Source organism: Dysidea avara, chromosome 10 (genome assembly GCF_963678975.1).
Source record: "Dysidea avara chromosome 10, odDysAvar1.4, whole genome shotgun sequence".
Lineage (NCBI taxonomy): Eukaryota > Metazoa > Porifera > Demospongiae > Dictyoceratida > Dysideidae > Dysidea > Dysidea avara.
Genome location: NC_089281.1, coordinates 25,617,405 through 25,635,629, shown reverse-complemented (window position 1 = coordinate 25,635,629; position 18,225 = coordinate 25,617,405). Strand labels below are relative to the sequence as shown.

Here is an 18,225-nt window from a genome sequence, read left to right as displayed (position 1 = left end):
AAAATCGTCTTGTTTCATCAAGGGAGCACAGAGCTACGGAGGTGCGAAAATTGCGTTTTCTTTCTTCCTGTCAATATACTCACGGGTGTTACGCGCCGGCTTCTTGGGCCGCACGACACACTACCGTGTGTCTTGATAGTTGATACCATATAACTGAAAAATGAATTTTGTTAACAGGCAAACTTGAACATGCAACCATATTTGTTCTGCTATTCATTGGCTTCACTGTCACATGTATGACTGCATTTGCATACTCGTGTAATTATTATTTGCTAAACTCTTTGCTCATTACAGAAAACTTACTGGTGCCTGTATGAAAATCAGTTAGCTCAATTTAATCCCAATGCCATCTTTCTTAAATATGGATGACACCATTGGGAAAATTATTTTTGTCCTTTATAGCTATAAAGAGGTGTTCTTATTTAAGGGGTGTACAAACTACCAGTACTGTTTATCTTTGATCTGGACAAATGTCCATTATAAAGAGGATGTCCTTTTAGAGTGGTTTCACTGTATAATCCACGTCTGAATAGCGTTTGAACCACCAGTGAAGGATAATGTATTCATTGTGACCACTGTGCAGCTGTTGAGGGTTATGAATCTCTTTACATTACTTTTTCAGATACCACACACATTTACCAGACAACTGTACATCATTCATTTGCACAAAGTGGTTTTGTGAAGACTGACAAGATTAACGACAACAGCTGAACAGTGACACTGAATATACTTTTACACGCTCAAATTGATGTAGCTAGGGACTATGTCATCCTAGTTTACCAAAGATTCTCCTCTGAAATTATACAAACCATAATAGTAATTCACTTAACCTCAGGTAGGGTAAATGGTAAACTTTTGCAGACCGCATGCCAGGTGGTATCCCTACAACTCAGAGACGATTTTAAAGAATGTGAAATTGTAACTGATTTTGACAATACCAGTACACATCCTGTTTTTATGAATTTGGAAGATCATAATTCTATGTAGGAATATGCCATTGAATACTCCTGGCTTCCACAGTGTGGATGCCAGGTTTGGAAACAGTGTGGAAACCTGGTTTTCACTGTGTGGAAGCCAGGTTTGGAAACAGTGTGGAAACCTGGTTTTCACAGTGTGGAAGCCAGGTTTTAATTGGTTGGCAAAATTTGATCTTAAAAAGTGTTGCAGTCAATGGGATGGAGCATTTGGGCCTCCCCTTTGTGGAGGAGCAATACTTTTTTTTGATTTACTAAGTGTTATGTCAGACCAAAATTTATTAATTTAATTCTCAAGAAAATATGTATATTACCACCATTTATTGCAAACCCACCTGAAACCAAGTGAAACTATCACCCAGCATCTTTTTGCATATTAAGCGCCTCTAAAATAATTATCGTGTTGCTGTTGTTTAAGCCATTCATAGCCTTTCCAACAGTTTTTTCACAACCATCCACAAAAGGGTGTAATCAACAGTTAGACACTACTAAATAGCCTTCTTGCTATATAGCATAGCGGTGTAGCCCCAAAATTAGCCAAATCGTGCACTTTTTCATAAAACCATGAAACTTTCCACATAAGTAGTACTTCTTATGATTTTTGATATAGTGCCATCACAGATTTGACCTTTGGTGACCTTTATGGTCATTTTTGTGCAGAAATTTGACCATTTCTGTCTTTATCTCCCTTAGGCATTAACTGATGTGTTAAAGCATGGTACCAAAGTAAAGGTCTTGTTGAACAAAATAACTTGATTTTATTTAAAGTTAATAGGTAATTTGAAGTTACAAACAATTTTATTAGCTGCAAAATTCTCTGAATTTACCTGTGCTTGGGGTGTAAATTAGCCATGGGAGGTTAATTAGCTCAAAATCCATGGATAATATAAATGATCATAATTTTGATATGAAATCACCTATTAACTTCAAACAAAAACTAAGTTGTTTCATTCTTCTTTTATTTTGTTACCATGTTTTATTAAAATTAGCATGTTAATTGATCCCTCAGGGAGATAAAGACAGAAATGATTAAATTTTTTGGCAAAAATGACCATAAAGGTCACCAAAGGTCTAATCTGTAATGGCACTATATCAAAAAAATTATGCCATGAGAAGTACTACTTATGTGGAAAGTTTCATAGTTTTGTGAAGAAGTGCACGATTTTTGTGTTGTGCCACTATACTACTATTATGCACTTTATGGCTTCCATACATTTTTTTATTTGTCAGGTTCTTCGTGCATGATATTTAATGGCACTATGAAATGGTATGAATCAAACAAATGTTGATGCTTTTATCAAAAGTGAACCATTTTTTTGTTTTAGCCACTATGATGTTTGTTAGTATATTTCCAATTCCCATGTGATTTTTTCCACCAGAGAATAATATATTTAATTGCATTATAGATGATGAAACACTGAAAATATCTTCATTTATATGGTCATTGCTTTAATTACGTATATTATTTACTTTGTGATTAGTTATATACGTAGCGGATGAACATATATGCTTTGTTGGGAGCTTCCAAGGGTCAAGACAAGTAAGTTATTTAGGTAGTAATTCTACCACCAATGCCTATAGCCTTTTTGTGTATGTACACGACACAAGCAAATATTCTTACTCTTAATTAAAGCTGAATCAGACAGTATATAGGTTTATATTGATTGAACCTTGTTTCACTGCTTACTAAAGCGATAAAGCATTTGTATAAACTTTAATGCAGCACACATTTTTATGCAATTGCAAAATAGAATTTGTGAACATAATAATATAATTTACTCAGCTGGTCACATAATTGCTCTTTGTTTGGTGTTTGTTAGTAGTCCTTGTATAAAAGTCTGTTAGATTTATAGTTACCATGAATAAACCAGCTGCAATGCTACAGGTGTTTAAATCCAAGATCATAACTTGCATGTATACTGGTTTACAAGGTATTTTAAATGAGGAGCTGACAGAAACCTGTAGACTAACAAATTGAAAGATGTTTTACTCCGCATGTCAAACAGGCAAAAAGATGTTTCAGTTTTTAAATTTGTAAACATTTAGCCTTATATCAGTGCTAGTGATGTAACTGTATGGAAACAATTTCAATATAACTATTATATTTATTAGTAGTATTTATTTATTAGTATACTAAATAAATACTATAGTAAATACTATAGTATTTATACAGGGAAAACAGCATCAGCCGAAGAGGCTGTTTTTCAGCTGTGCCCTGTGAAATTACATGCAATCAAACAACACAAAATAGTACAGCACACAAAACAAAAATAAATTTACAAAGAACAAAATAATGATTTAAACTGTCTGATAGAGGTGGCATATATATAATAGTACAACTATATAATGCCACAAAGTGCTAGTTCTATATAATAAGGCTTGTTTCCTGTCATCATCCCATCAATTGTCTGGTAGCTACACCAGATTATTTGGTTATACATCCCATGAATGCAATATTTATGTTAGTGGGAGGCACAGGATGACCAAGTGCCAAGGTAAATACTTAAGCATGTGCATTATGAACATAGCAGAGGGTGACTAAGGGTTAGAGTACCATTGCTGCATCTTTTAAGATCAAGAGAGCAATTGTTTACTCAAATGCAGCAGTCAAGAATATAATTAATTATTGCATATTTACCTTCTACCCATATATAGTTTTTGCTTAGTGGGATGGGGAAAGGGCAATGCAATACTTATGTACACATACGACTGAAGGACTTATTTCCATCATCATCAATAGACACAAATATAAGTCTCACTCCCAAAGTTGGAGCCTCTGAAACAGATAGAGGTGGTGGAGTAAGGAAAATATGGATGGAAAAGGTGAGGTAACTTGGCAACAAAAAATATGCACAGCATATAGAGCAAAAACATATAGATGTGAGGCAGAGTTAACTAAATACTACGCGATTACCTGTTACTTCTATTCCATGTAATTAGTTACAGTTACTTTTAAAAGGTTACTACAAGTTATGTCACTAGTTACTTTCATATGCATGTTTGTACTTTTGTGGCATGTTGTAATCACTGTTATCCTCAGATATGCCCTAGCAGGGAAAAGACAACTGTATACATATGTGTACTTGCTGAAATAATAATTCTGTGACCATTTCAGCTCAGTTTCAACTATTGTCCTGTCTTTTACTCAAGCTGAAGAACAGTGCACAGAATGTGTCAATTTAGTGTGGCTGTAGTATATATGTCTGGTGCAAAAATCAAGGAGTGTTCTGGCTTTTAAAGAATGATTACTAATTACTATTAGACCTGAGTCAAATATGCTCAAAATTTTGCCCAAAATACTTTCAGGAATATCCCAAAATTTTCACCTACTATGCTTGCATTATGCTCCTAAGTTAGCAACATTTGTTACAATTATTTTGTAACATTTTAATCAGTGAATGCTTTATTAGAGTATTTCACTATAAAATAACTGTTCTATTAGAGAGTATCGATCAAAGTAGGTGCTCTATTGCAGTTTCCATTGACTGCTCTATTTGGGAGTATCGATCTATTTTCATGGAATTAAGCTCCATATAGTTTGAAATATCCACCTAATAAGCCTATCATGCTTTTTATTGTGCCAACATATTTCATGCAGGCCTAGTTACTATGTAACTAATGTAACTAGCTACTGTTGTATTAGTTACTTTTTGGACAGTTATTCCTAATTTATTTATTTATTAAGAGTTTACAGCACAAGTGCAGGACTCCTGGTCCTATAGCCTGTTTAAAGTAATTACAAGGGATGTAACTAGTTATATTACTACAGTTACTTTAAAAGTAATAATTATGTTATGTAGCTTAGTTAATTATTCTAAATGCTGTGTGGGAGTCTAGGGAATTAACAGAGAAAATTTTTATAAGCTCTGAAGACTATTTTCATTACATGTGTATTTTTTATAGTAGTTGACTGAGGGGATGTCATAATGTGAGCACACCAGTCTCTGGGATTTTGTTGCCCTAGTTAGCTTAGGGACCATCCACTATTTTCAGCAATTTTGCAAGCCAGAGTGCACACAGAGAGTACGCTAGGGAGGAGGGGTTAAATTAACCTGAATGCTTTTAAAAATGTTGGCCTTAGTAGCACCACAATTTAGTAATAGTGTTTGGGTAAGTGGTTAAAGCTGAGTTGCAGCTGGACTTTGAATAAATGCTTCAGGAGCTGGCTATGCAGCAGTGTACACAAGGCTGTATATCAACAATCAGCATTCTGTCAATGCCTGCATTCTGACAAGTCAGATGATTAGCAGGCAGATGTTTTGAATAATAATAACTATCACATCAACATTTATAATAGTACACTTTTGGGTAGGAGGTCAGGGAGGAGGTAAACAAATAGAGTACTCTCTGTACATTTGTGAAAATGCTGAAAATAATGGATGATCCCTAGTGGCTATAAGAAGCTAAAAATGTGCTATCGGCTAATGCTCATTTAAACTTTACTGTGTATTGAAAGCACATATATATCTCATCAAAGTAGCCTATAATATTATACTGTAATACTGAAACAGTCTGTATGTTACAAACACATAATCCGGACATAATGATAGTGTCTCTAAGCAGAAGTATTTCCAGCTACCATGAAAGCAGAAAATTTGACAGGAAAATATTTGGCAAATTGAACATATTTGATGAATTTTAAATTTGATGATTCCACTTGTTCACAGCTATAATCAAATATGGGATGTGTTGAGAATTTCATGATCAGTGATGACGTCACATGAAAGCTCAAGCTAAGCTAGCTTGAGTGACAATTTATAGCCAAAGTTACCACGAGTACAAACATGCAGTAACTAGTTAGCTAGCTAGCTAGCTGGGATGCATGATGCACCAGTAGGAGTAGTTAAGCATCTTGCAGATGCCTCTGGCATGAAAAATCCAAAACTTTCAGAGAACCAAAACTATATATGTCAGGCTGCAGCTGTAGGACCATTCTCATGCAGTAGTGCACCTTTCAATATTAGCTTGGTATTTGTGCAGCATCAAAATTAGCTGTTCCTTTAATTGCCACGTTATGTTAATTGCAAGCATTAGCCTGGAATTTATCTGTGATAGTTTTCTGTACTTCATTCATCTGATGACAGAAACATGTACTGAAAAATAAATGTCAGCTTAACCTTGACACAGTCTTTAGCTAGCTGGTTATTTGATTCCCTGTCAAGTTTTCTGATCTTATACTTAACAAAGTTACATAGTTACATAAATATTTAAATGTATATAGTAACTTTCTTATACTTCTGTGGCATAAAACTATTGCTCAGTGTTATTGATTACAAGTACTAGGAGAGGAAATGTAAAAATGAAATTGCCATACAGTCCGGCGGGTTGTTAAGCGCATGCATTTATAATTTTCAGAGAAAAATTTTGTACAAATCACACTATCTGTTAGGCGCATATACCTAATCAGTAATTACGGTGTCCTTATCATGGAACCACTATGTAGTAAAGAGTAGTTTGTGGTCACCACGCCAGTGTGTAAGGATATTTGACTTTGTGATGATTTTGCAATCCAGATGGCTGATTTGCTGTATACATAGTGAAGGAGACCTCAAGGGAGATGTAAGCACTTGAGGAGACATCAGTACTTTCATATTTTATTCCAAAATCAGTAGGAGTAACACTTTACAGAAACTTGGAAAATATGGGCATGATTGGATACACAAATATCAGTGACCAACATTTGGACAAGATTATTGTGCATTATAAACACTCTTAATGGCGAGAGGATGTTAATTGGTTATCTGTATATGCATGCAGCTTGAATGTGCACTTGCAAAGATGGCAAATTCACTGATCTATTCATAGAGTGGATCTCAGAGAGAGAAGCATAAAGCTAATGTAACGAAGAACTTACTTCTTTAAGGTTGTCTGGCACATGGATGGCAATCACAAGTTAATACACCGAAAATTTGTCACCCATGGTGTGGTCGATGGATACTCTAGACAAGTGACCTTTTTAAAATGCTCAAACAACAACAGGGTTCTGTTTGGAATCATTTACTGCTGCTGTCCAAACATACGGTATTATTAGGAAACTTCTTACAGATTTATGTGGGAGAATGTGAATTCCTTGGACTATATGGTCACTCTACATGGTGGTGATAAATCAACCACAATAACTAGCAACTCAGTTCATAATGAATGAATTGAGTGTCTGTGGAGACATTTATCATGTTCAGTTGTTATCCCATGTGAAGCATTTTTACTGCTCAAGGAATTATGAATGTTAAACAATGATTGTTTTGTCTGTATGCAGTATTCACTGATCGTATAAATGCTTTATTAATAGAAGTCAGCCATTGACATCCAAAAACAACCTGTAGTAAATTATCAGACAGTGACAACAGACCATAGAATATTTCAGGACAATTACCAGTACCACAAACAGCTGTTGAAGTCAGTAACCATGGTTTTATTCTTTGTGTATCTCTTGACATACAAGTGAAGGTGTTCACTACTTGCAAATGGAGGGTGTGATGTGTATGAACAAGTTGCATGCTTTGTAAGCATGCACATCTCCATAATGATTGCAATGACTACAGTTTCTCTTGAAGTGTAATGCATAAATGTATTGTCTTATTGCTAGTTTACTTTTATGTTGAGGAGTTATGGTAACTCATAAATTAAAAAATAAAAGTACTTGGAATATAGAAAAGCCTGACATGGATATAATGAAAATATGAGTACACTGATAGTAGTCATGTCAACTACTGAGTTACACTTGGACATGTTTGAGAATTTGGTAACAGCTGTGAAAAGAGACAATGCAGCGATTATGGATAAGATGATAAACTTTGCACAAGATCAACAACAAAAACTATACCATTTCATCAGAACATACTCATTGGCTGTATTAACTGCTTAATACCATGATAATCTGACAGCGTGATGAAGTGACCCTGAAAATCAACTGGAATTTCCTACAAATACAAAAGCATCATCATGTAATATAGTGTAATCTCATAATTATGTACAATTTTAATATAGATCCATATGTGACACAGCGAGAGCTTGTGGTCTCTCAAAAGGAGGTCAGCAGTGTTGTAAAGGTATGCGCATATATACAATACCCTGTCAACATCTCACCTGTCAGTAAAAATCATAAACAAGATGCCAGTTTGTTAGCATAATTTTGTGTAGGAACATGTGAATAGTATAAAGTCAGTGTTGCAAGTCATAGGGCTACTATACTCATACAGAAACCCTGCAATTAATTAAATTTTTGACAATTTTGGAACCCATGCTAGTTCCCATATCATGTAAGTTTTAACCACTAGCAAAGGAAAAGACCACTAGGACAAACATGCTGACACTATTTCAATGTTGATACGTGTTGTTAATTTCATGCTTCTTGCAGTTCTGTGCAGCACAGGGCATGGACAGTGAAGGCAGTGACATTGAAGGAGTAGATGATGTTTTGGCATTGGCGACAGTTATTAATCTCACCCTACACAAAGTAACAAAGTGTTATTTATATCACTGTTATTTTATGTGAGTGTGCTGTAGGAAAAGAAAAGTAAAAAGCAGTTAAAGTTGTTCATTTTGGAAAAAGCCAAAATGGGCACTGACTGTTTTTCAAAGCTGCTTTTGCAGCATTTTTGCTTCAAAAGCTGCTTTTGCTGCAAAAAACTGCTTTTGCAGCTTTTGCAGCATAGCAATGTTTTGATTGCAGTACAGAGAACACATTGAAACATTTAAACTTCTTTTCTCAATGAAATTAGCCAGCAGGAGATTAGAACTTGCATCTGCCTGGTTTCATTTGCAGTCAAATTAACTATGCCAAAAGTTCTTTATTTAGACAGCATATCTTACAATAATCTGACATTTTTAATAATCAATAATGTGACCTTTTTACACAATTTCCTTATTCCCATGAGCGTCTGATTAGAGAGGCTTCATTGTATCATACTGAATACGAGTCAGTACTCATATTTGTTTAGGAAAGAATGGCAATTAGATGTGAAACTACAGTAATACTGCATATTTTCAAAAATATATCATTGAATACTGCCCAGTTTTCATCTTCAAAGATTTTAAGACTGGAATCTAAAAGCTACTGAATGATTGCAAGGATTATAGAATGTTTTAAAAGGAGCGTAAACCTAGGAGTATAAAGATTATAAGGAATAGAGCAATAAAAAACTGAAAAACTTGTATTCTTATTAAAGACAAAAATATTTAATTTATGTGAAGATTTCTTAAAAGTGCCATAAATGCATAAGCAAAGTTAATATTGTGTAAAGGTTTCACTTATTTCATGGTAGAAAAGGATGTATACTAAACAATCTAACATGCATCATATCCTATTAGGAACACAGAAGATCAATTACTACTAGGTGTGTTGTACTAATTTAGTTGACATAACTGTTATTTTACAAGTACCACAAATACCTGAATAAAGTTAATGTGAGGAAATTAAGATATCATACCTTTAAAATTGCTTGCTATATGGTCTCTTAAATCTCTTAATTGATGCAATTATAATAGCTGTCAACAACTCTCTTATATTGAGAAGCAAGTGTGTAGCTAGCAGTGTGCCATACGTAGCTAGTTAGCTATATATACAAGTCACAACAATAATGACTACCGTTCACCAAATGTATTTACTATAAAGTATATAAAGAACCTTTAGTCACAGCTTCATAGTTAAGCTACACTGCCTCACGAACACTGTGACTGCTCCATTAGAGTATCTCGATCTTGTATGCAATTTTTCTTGAGAGAGATAATGGATTGGGAAGTGGGAAAGGGGGCACATGCCCGTTTTACCTTTCCCTCCCCCCTCCCAGGATCCGCCACTGAATAGCACAGCACATGCAGAAATAGCAAGGAGACTAATAAACAAATAAAGCACAAACAAACTAGATGATCCAATATACAATTAAATTCCAAAAAGATTCAACTGATTATTCACAAGTCAAGCTATGGATTGCCATGTATGTGCTTTTGGAAAAGCATTTACTATTTCATGTCCGATAATGGCAAGGGTATAAACGGTTTGCTGAGATTTTTTCAATTTAGTGGCCAAACCAGTGCATGGTAACTAAACTACACTATGATTCAGCTAAGACGAAATATTTAGTCACGCTGTTAAGTGTACATATAGGACTAGGTAGTACTTGTGCTGCAAAGCCTTAAAATCTTTAGAAAGTTTAAATTGAAGTTTAGATCACGTTGTCATACAACCCACGCACACGAATTACTCCGGATTTGCGACGGAAGTTTTCAAAAATAAAATTGGATGAAGTAGCTAGGTAGCAGGATATCCTGTAGCCCACGCATACAATGCAAACACTAAGTATATAAAGCGTGGAACATCAGACAAAATCATGAGTACAAACTGCAGCTTAACTGAAAACTTCTGGATTCATTAGCTATCGTGGGAATATCAATTGAAGGTTTAATTATTTCTCTCGTCAACTGAAGCTAGCTACTAGTTGAGTGCTACATATGTATATGGGTCAGTCTCATTAGGCATATATTATAGACGCCATCTCTACTAATTACAGCCTCACAAATTATGCACTAATGTGAAAAGCTAGCTATACAATGCATGTGAAATGGCATCAATTATCAACCACATACACTGTAAAGTTTTAATAATTAAATAACTAAATAACACTTAGTCTATCTCTTACATATTGAGTGTTACAGTAGCTATTTCAACTTATTTTTGTACACTGTAGTTAAAATGCAAAGTGGTCAAGTTTCTTTCATGGCCATTGCCTTGCTATGTCAGTTGGGGCAGGAGGCTTATGGTCTAATACCAAGAGCATGTAGTGATGTTACAAGTCTAGAAAACTAGGAGTGTTGTCCAACTACAAGTGATGGTGTGTGTGGACAGGACGCTGGTAGGGGACAGTGTACTGATTTGAACTTGCCTGGATATGACATAAACAGTGTTGATGTGCGTCGCAATTGGCCTCACTACTTCACCAAGGTTAGTACTGATACTTAAAAAGATCCTATGCATGACTCTACTATAATTGACTGTTATTATAATAATCTAATCCAAAACAGCCAAGCTGTAAAAAAAGTGTGCGGCCCTCAGAAAGGCTATGGTGAAAAAAGATGTGAAATCCAAGGTGGCGGCCAAGAAATGGCTGTGATGGTAGGTTAATGGTAAAAATTTTAATAATGACAATTCGGGTAAATTTTGTGAAGCAGCACAAAAATTCACCTGAATTGTCGTTATTAAAATTTTTACCATTAACCTACCATCACAGCCATTTCTTGGCCGCCACCTTGGATTTCACATCTTTTTTCACCATAGCCTTTCTGAGGGCCGCACACTTTTTTTACAGCTTGGCTGTTTTGGATTAGATTTCATTTCTTTTTGTATTTGTATAACCCAAAGCCGGCCTATGGCCAGCTTTGGGACTTTTTTAACCTATGTTTTTTTTCTTTACTACAGGAAGAAGTAAAGATGAAGTAGATATACTTTAAATATTTTATCAGTAAATGTACAAAATTATATATAATATACATATGTGACCGGATTTGTAAAAAGGGGTCTTCCACACACATCCAATTTGCCAACTTTGACAATTGATAGCTTCAGATTGGAAAGAGCTATTGCCTTGAAATTTGGGCAGTGGTGATTTCTTTGCAGCTGAACTCTCCACATGATGGTTTCTTTGTAGCTGAACTCTCTACAAGGCAATTTCTTCTAGCTGATCTCTCTACAGGGAGATTTGTTTGTAGCTGAACTATCTACAAGGTAACTTCTTCTAGCTGATCTCTCTACAGGGTGATTTGTTCGTAGCTGAATTCTGTACAGGTGATTTGTTTGCAGCTGAGCTCTTTACAAAATGGTTTCTTTGTAGCTGAACTCTCTACAAAGTAACTTCTTCTAACTGATCTTTCTACAGGGTGATTTGTTTGTAGCTGAACTATCTACAATGTAATTTCTTCTAGCTGATCTCTCTACAGGGTGATTTGTTTGTAGCTGAATTCTGTACAGGTGATTTGTTTGCAGCTGAGCTCTTTACAGAATGGTTTCTTTGTAGCTGAACTCTCTACAAAGTAACTTCTTCTAACTGATCTTTCTACAGGGTGATTTGTTTGTAGCTGAACTATCTACAAGGTCATTTCTTCTAGCTGATCTCTCTACAGGGTGATTTGTTTGTAGCTGAATTCTGTACAGGTGATTTGTTTGCAGCTGAGCTCTTTACAGAATGGTTTCTTTGTAGCTGAACTCTCTAAAAGGTAACTTCTTCTAACTGATCTTTCTACAGGGCAATTTGTTTGTAGCTGAATTCTGTACAGGTGATTTGTTTGCAGCTGAGCTCTTTACAGAATAGTTTCTTTGCAGCTGAACTCTCTACATGGTGGTGTCCTTGTAGCTGAACTCTCTACAAAGTAATTTCTTCTAGCTGATCTCTCTACAGGGTGATTTGTTTGTAGCTGAATTCTGTACAGGTGATTTGTTTGCAGCTGAGCTCTTTACAGAATAGTTTCTTTGTAGCTGAACTCTCTACAAGGTAACTTTTCTAGCTGATGTCTCTACAAGGTGGCTAGTTTGTAGCTGAACTCTCTACATGGTGGTTTCTTTTTGTAACTGAACTTTCTACAAGGTGACTTCTTCTAGCTGATCTTTCAATAGGGTGATTTGTTTGTAGCTTCACTCTCTACAAGGTAACTTCTTCTAGCTGATCTCTCTACAGGGAGATTTGTTTGTAGCTGAACTCTCTACAGGTGATTTGTTTGAAGCTGAACTTTCTAAATGATGGTTTCTTTGTAGCTGAACTCTCTACAAGTTAACTTCTTCTAGCTGATCTCTCTACAGGGTGATTTGTTTGTAGCTGAATTCTGTACAGGTGATTTGTTTGCAGCTGAGCTCTTTACAGAATGGTTTCTTTGTAGCTGAACTCTCTACAAGGTAACTTTTCTAGCTGATGTCTCTACAAGGTGGCTAGTTTGTAGCTGAACTCTCTACATGGTGGTTTCTTTGTAACTGAACTTTCTACAAGGTGACTTCTTCTAGCTGATTTTTCAATAGGGTGATTTGTTTGTAGCTGAACTCTCTACAAGGTAACTTCTTCTAGCTGATCTCTCTACAGGGAGATTTGTTTGTAGCTGAACTCTCTACAGGTGATTTGTTTGAAGCTGAACTTTCTAAATGATGGTTTCTTTGTAGCTGAACTCTCTACAAGTTAACTTCTTCTAGCTGATCTCTCTACAGGGTGATTTGTTTGCAGCTGAGCTCTTTACAGAATGGTTTCTTTGTAACTGAACTTTCTACAAGGTGACTTCTACAAGCTGATTTTTCAATAGGGTGATTTGTTTGTAGCTTCACTCTCTACAAGGTAATTTCTTCTAGCTGATCTCTCTACAGGGTGATTTGTTTGTAGCTGAATTCTGTACAGGTGATTTGTTTGCAGCTGAGCTCTTTACAGAATGGTTTCTTTGTAGCTGAACTCTCTAAAAGGTAACTTTTTCTAACTGATCTTTCTACAGGGCAATTTGTTTGTGGCAGAATTTTCTACAGGGTGATTTCTTTGCAGCTGAACTCTCTACATGGTGGTTTCTTTGTAGCTGAACTCTCTACAAGGTAACTTCTTCTAGCTGATTTTTCAATAGGGTGATTTGTTTGTAGCTTCACTCTCTACAAGGTAATTTCTTCTAGCTGATCTCTCTACAGGGTGATTTGTTTGTAGCTGAACGATCTACAAGGTAACTTCTTCTAGCTGATCTCTCTACAGGGTGGTTTCTTTGTAGCTGAACTCTCTAAAAAGTAACTTCATCTAACTGATCTTTCCACAGGGCAATTTGTTTGTGGCTGTATTTTCTACAGGGTGATTTGTTTGCAGCTGAACTTTCTACATGGTGGTTTCTTTGTAGCTGAACTCTCTACAAAGTAATTTCTTCTAGTTGATCTCTCTACAGGGTGATTTGTTTGTAGCTGAATTCTGTACAGGTGATTTGTTTGCAGCTGAGCTCTTTACAGAATGGTTTCTTTGTAGCTGAACTCTCTACAAGGTAACTTCTTCTAACTGATCTTTCTACAGGGCAATTTGTTCGTGGCAGAATTTTATACAGGGTGATTTCTTTGCAGCTGAACTCTCTACATGGTGGTTTCTTTGTAGCTGAACTCTCTACAAGGTGATTTCTTCTAGCTGATCTCTATACAGGGTGATTTGTTTGTAGCTGAACTCTACAAGTTAACTTCTTCTAGCTGATCTCTCTACATAGTGATTTGTTTGTAGCTGAATTCTATATAGGTGATTTGTTTGCAGCTGAGCTCTTTAAATAATGGTTTCTTTGTAGCTGAACTCTCTCAAGGTAACTTCTTCTAGCTGATGTCTTTACAGGGTCACTAGTTTGTAGCTGAATTCTCTACATGGTGGTTTCTTTGTAACTGAACTCTCTACAAGGTAACTTTTTCTAGCTCATCTTTCTACAGGGTGATTTATTTGTAGCTGAATTCTTTACAGGTGATTTGTTTGCAGCTGAGCTCTTTAAAGAATGGTTTCTTTGTAGCTGAACTATCTACAAGGTAACTTCTTCTAGCTGAAGTCTCTACAAGGTCACTAGTTTGTAGCTGAGGTCTCTACATGGTGGTTTTTTTTGTAACTGAACTCTCTACAAGGTGACCTCTTCTAGCTGATCTTTCTACAGGGTGATTTGTTTGAAACTGAACTCTCTACAAGGTAACTTCTTCTAGCTGATCTCTCTACAGGGAGATTTGTTTGTAGCTGAATTCTCTACATGATGGTTTCTTTGTAGCTGAACTCTCTACAAGGTAACTTCTAGCTAATCTCTCTACATGGAGATTTGTTTGTAGCTGATCTTTCTACAGGGTGATTTGTTTGAAGCTGAACTCTCTACAAGGTAACTTCTTCTAGCTCATCTCTCTACAGGGAGATTTGTTTGTAGCTGAACTCTCTACATGATGGTTTCTTTGTAGCTGAACTATCAACAAGGTAACTTCTTCTAGCTGATCTCTCTACAGGGTGATTTGTTTGTAGCTGAATTCTGTACAGGTGATTTGTTTGCAGCTGAGCTCTTTACAGAATGGTTTCTATGTAGCTGAACTCTTTACAAGGTAACTTCTTCTAGCTGATGTCTCTACAGGGTCACTAGTTTGTAAATGAATTCTCTACATGGTGGTTTCTTTGTAACTGAACTCTCTACGAGGTAACTTCTTCTAGCTGATCTTTCTATAGGGTGACTTGTTTGTAAACGAATTCTCTACATGGTGGTTTCTTTGTATCTGAACTCTCTACATTGTGGTTTCTTTGTAGCTGAACTCTACAAGGTGATTTCTTCTAGCTGAATTATCTCTTTCTATAGTTGCATGAATTCCCTACAAGGTAACTTCTTCTAGCTGATCTCTCTACAGGGTGAATTGTTTGTGGCTGATCTCTCTACAGGGTGGCTTGTTTGTAGCTGATCTCTATACAGATTACTTGTTTCTAGCTGATCTCTTGAATTCTCTTCGGGTGACTGCTCTATTAGGATGACTGCTCTATTAGGATGACTGCTCTATTAGAGTATCTCGATCTCGCACTTGCTACACTAAGTTGGATTTCGTGTTATAACTCCGTGGTTTTAAGTCTGATTCTTCTACACCATTGAAGAGCCTTTCTAAGATGATAACTTCATCTGTACAGCGATTTTCAAAGCATTACCCCAAGCGGTTTACCTGGTAGGCGTGGCAAGCAGTCGTTTTTTATTAGCTAATCTCGATTGCGTAATTGTTACACACTGTTGGTTTTTTCGTTGTATCTTCCTGGTTTTTAGCTCGATTTCTTTCAAACCACAAAAGGTTTGAGGTTCAATAGTTAACCTATTCACCCACCGATTTTCAGCTTCTTCCCATACGCGGTTTACCCTGTAGGCGTGACAACATATTGGTGTTAATTTTCGTGAATAATCGTTCATAACTCTTTGCCTGTTTATCGTATTCCAGCCAAAGTTGGTACCGAGATGCGCCTTTATATCCCCCTTCTGTGTGCCAAATGTCAAGGCAATCGGATATGGCGTGCGAGTTTTATAGCAGTTTTTGTAAGTGTGCGACAAGAAAAAGAAAAATAAGAAGAAGAAGAAAAAAAAAACGAAGAAACTGAGCCAATTTTTGAAGTCGCATATCTCGGAAACGCGCGAAGCGATTTCGCTCAAATTTGGAATGTGGAGTGCTGCAGTTGGGGGGCATATCCACAGCAAAAATCGTCTTGTTTCATCAAGGAAGCACGGAGCTACGGAGGTGCGAAAATTGCGTTTTCTTTCTTCCTGTCAATATACTCACGGGTGTTACGCGCCGGCTTCTTGGGCCGCACGACACACTACCGTGTGTCTTGATTGTACAATTGCTAGTTATACTGACATGTATATTATTGTGGTTTCTCTTCACAGGTCTGTAAGTGCAATGGAAATTATGCGGGATATGACTGTAGTCGGTGTAAGTTTGGTCACTATGGACCTGATTGCTCTGAGTCACAAGTTCTTCCCCGACGACCACTTGCTACCTACACTGATAGTGACTTAGCTGAATTCATTAAAACTATTGTTCAGTCATGTTCATTTGACTCAGGGTACGTGGCTGTATTAGAAGAGGCAGTTCCAGGAACCACAAATCTCCGCATGAGCAATGTATCACTTTATAATTTGTTTGTGTGGCTTCACCACTTTGCTTCAAAAGATTCTGCTACACCAGGTAATGTAAATAAGTATGTAGTAGGCATCCATTGTATCTGCATGCAGTGATACTTGCGTATGTGTATTATGATGTAATTTGATGGCTCAAAACTTGAATTATGGTCACATACATTTCTGCACTTGTTAATTGACTTTTTAATCCTAATACATAAATGTACATACAACAATGTCATATATATTACATTTTAGATGTATCAATTCGTTTGGATTATGCTCATGCCGGACCTGCATTCACAACTTGGCACAAATACTTTCACTTGTTGTTTGAGTGGGAAATACAACACATGTTAAAGAGCATGGGACACTTGGACTATCACACTTTCAGGCTACCTTACTGGGACTGGCGAATTGAAATTCAAAGATCTACTGGAATACTGTCAGATGATCTCTTTACTGAAAAGAGGCTTGGGGCAACAAGGAATGTCAGTGGTTTTCCTCGTGTATTTGGAGATATAGTTGGTGATGGATGGAACACAATATGTTGGCAAAAATTCTTTCAGATTTGTGATCCAAATGTTAACACTGGTCTCCTTCAACGTTGCCCATTCACAGGAACTAACCCTTGCAGTAGCAACAATCCTGACTGGCCTACAAGTCGGCAAGTAAATCTTGCCATGACTTTTAGAACATATGAAAGACCACCTTATAATTTTCTATCACGAAGAAACTATCGAAGTTTTGTTGATGCTGATGTTAACTTTAATATACGTAGATGCCGTAAAGACAGAATGTGTTTTTGTTCTCCCACTTTTGACCCTGAATGTTCCCTCACAAAGTCAAATGGCTCTCGATTGATTGCACTGAAACAATAGATGCATGGCACGGTAAGTACTGCATGATTTTTTATCATTGTGTATTAATAATTTCACTTTTCTTGTTTAGGTTCATACCATTACTGGGGCAGGTGATCTCGCCACAAATCTTCCTCTTGATAAGAGAGGACAAATGGATGATGTGGTATCATCACCAAATGATCCTCTTTTCATGTCTCACCATGTCATGGTAGATTGTATGTTTGATGAATGGCTGGAGCGACACCCTGATGCAGAGTATCCTAATGATATACCAGTGACTGTTCCCACCATAGCAGGACATCAGCATGATGACTTTATGGTTCCATTTTTCCCACTCAGTACCAACGTTGACATATTCACACTGTCTCGTAATTTTGGATACTATTGTGACCTACCAAACATCATATAACTATGTGACTAATAATAAAAGACATTTTTATCCAACTAAACACTGTTGATAACAGGAGTTTTATGGCAGCATTGATTGTAACTTATTATTACGTACTTACTATGAACAGTAGCAACATTGTGTTTTAGTACATAATTCCAGACTCACCAATGAAATTACTGTATAATAGATGTAATTCTAGAATTGATTGTATAGATACATGGTATAAATGTTACTATTAATTTTTGCATTCTGTTTTTAATTATTTTTGTGCTAAAAATTTACACTATTCCATGAACCACACTTCAAGAAACGAATACTTCCAGGAATCACATACAACATTTAAAACTGGTGTAAACAACTAAAACATGCGAATAGAGATCATTGAAAAACTAGAGAGTCAAACAAG

At 36.3% G+C, this 18,225-nt stretch overlaps 2 protein-coding genes across 2 annotated transcripts; both read left to right on the top strand.

Annotated features, from left to right (window-relative positions):
* The first annotated feature begins 16,315 nt into the window (after nt 1–16,315).
* On the top strand, nt 16,316–18,157 carry LOC136269035 (tyrosinase-like). The gene is made up of 3 exons (XM_066064497.1): nt 16,316–16,632; nt 16,824–17,458; nt 17,517–18,157. Exons 1-2 carry the CDS (start codon nt 16,560–16,562, stop codon nt 17,444–17,446), a joined length of 696 nt encoding a protein of 231 aa, XP_065920569.1. The 5' UTR covers nt 16,316–16,559; the 3' UTR covers nt 17,447–17,458; nt 17,517–18,157.
* On the top strand, nt 17,447–17,837 carry LOC136236868 (tyrosinase-like). The gene is made up of 2 exons (XM_066027100.1): nt 17,447–17,458; nt 17,517–17,837. The coding sequence occupies exons 1-2, from the start codon at nt 17,447–17,449 to the stop codon at nt 17,835–17,837; spliced, it is 333 nt and encodes a 110-aa protein (XP_065883172.1).
* Nucleotides 18,158–18,225: the final 68 nt, after the last annotated feature.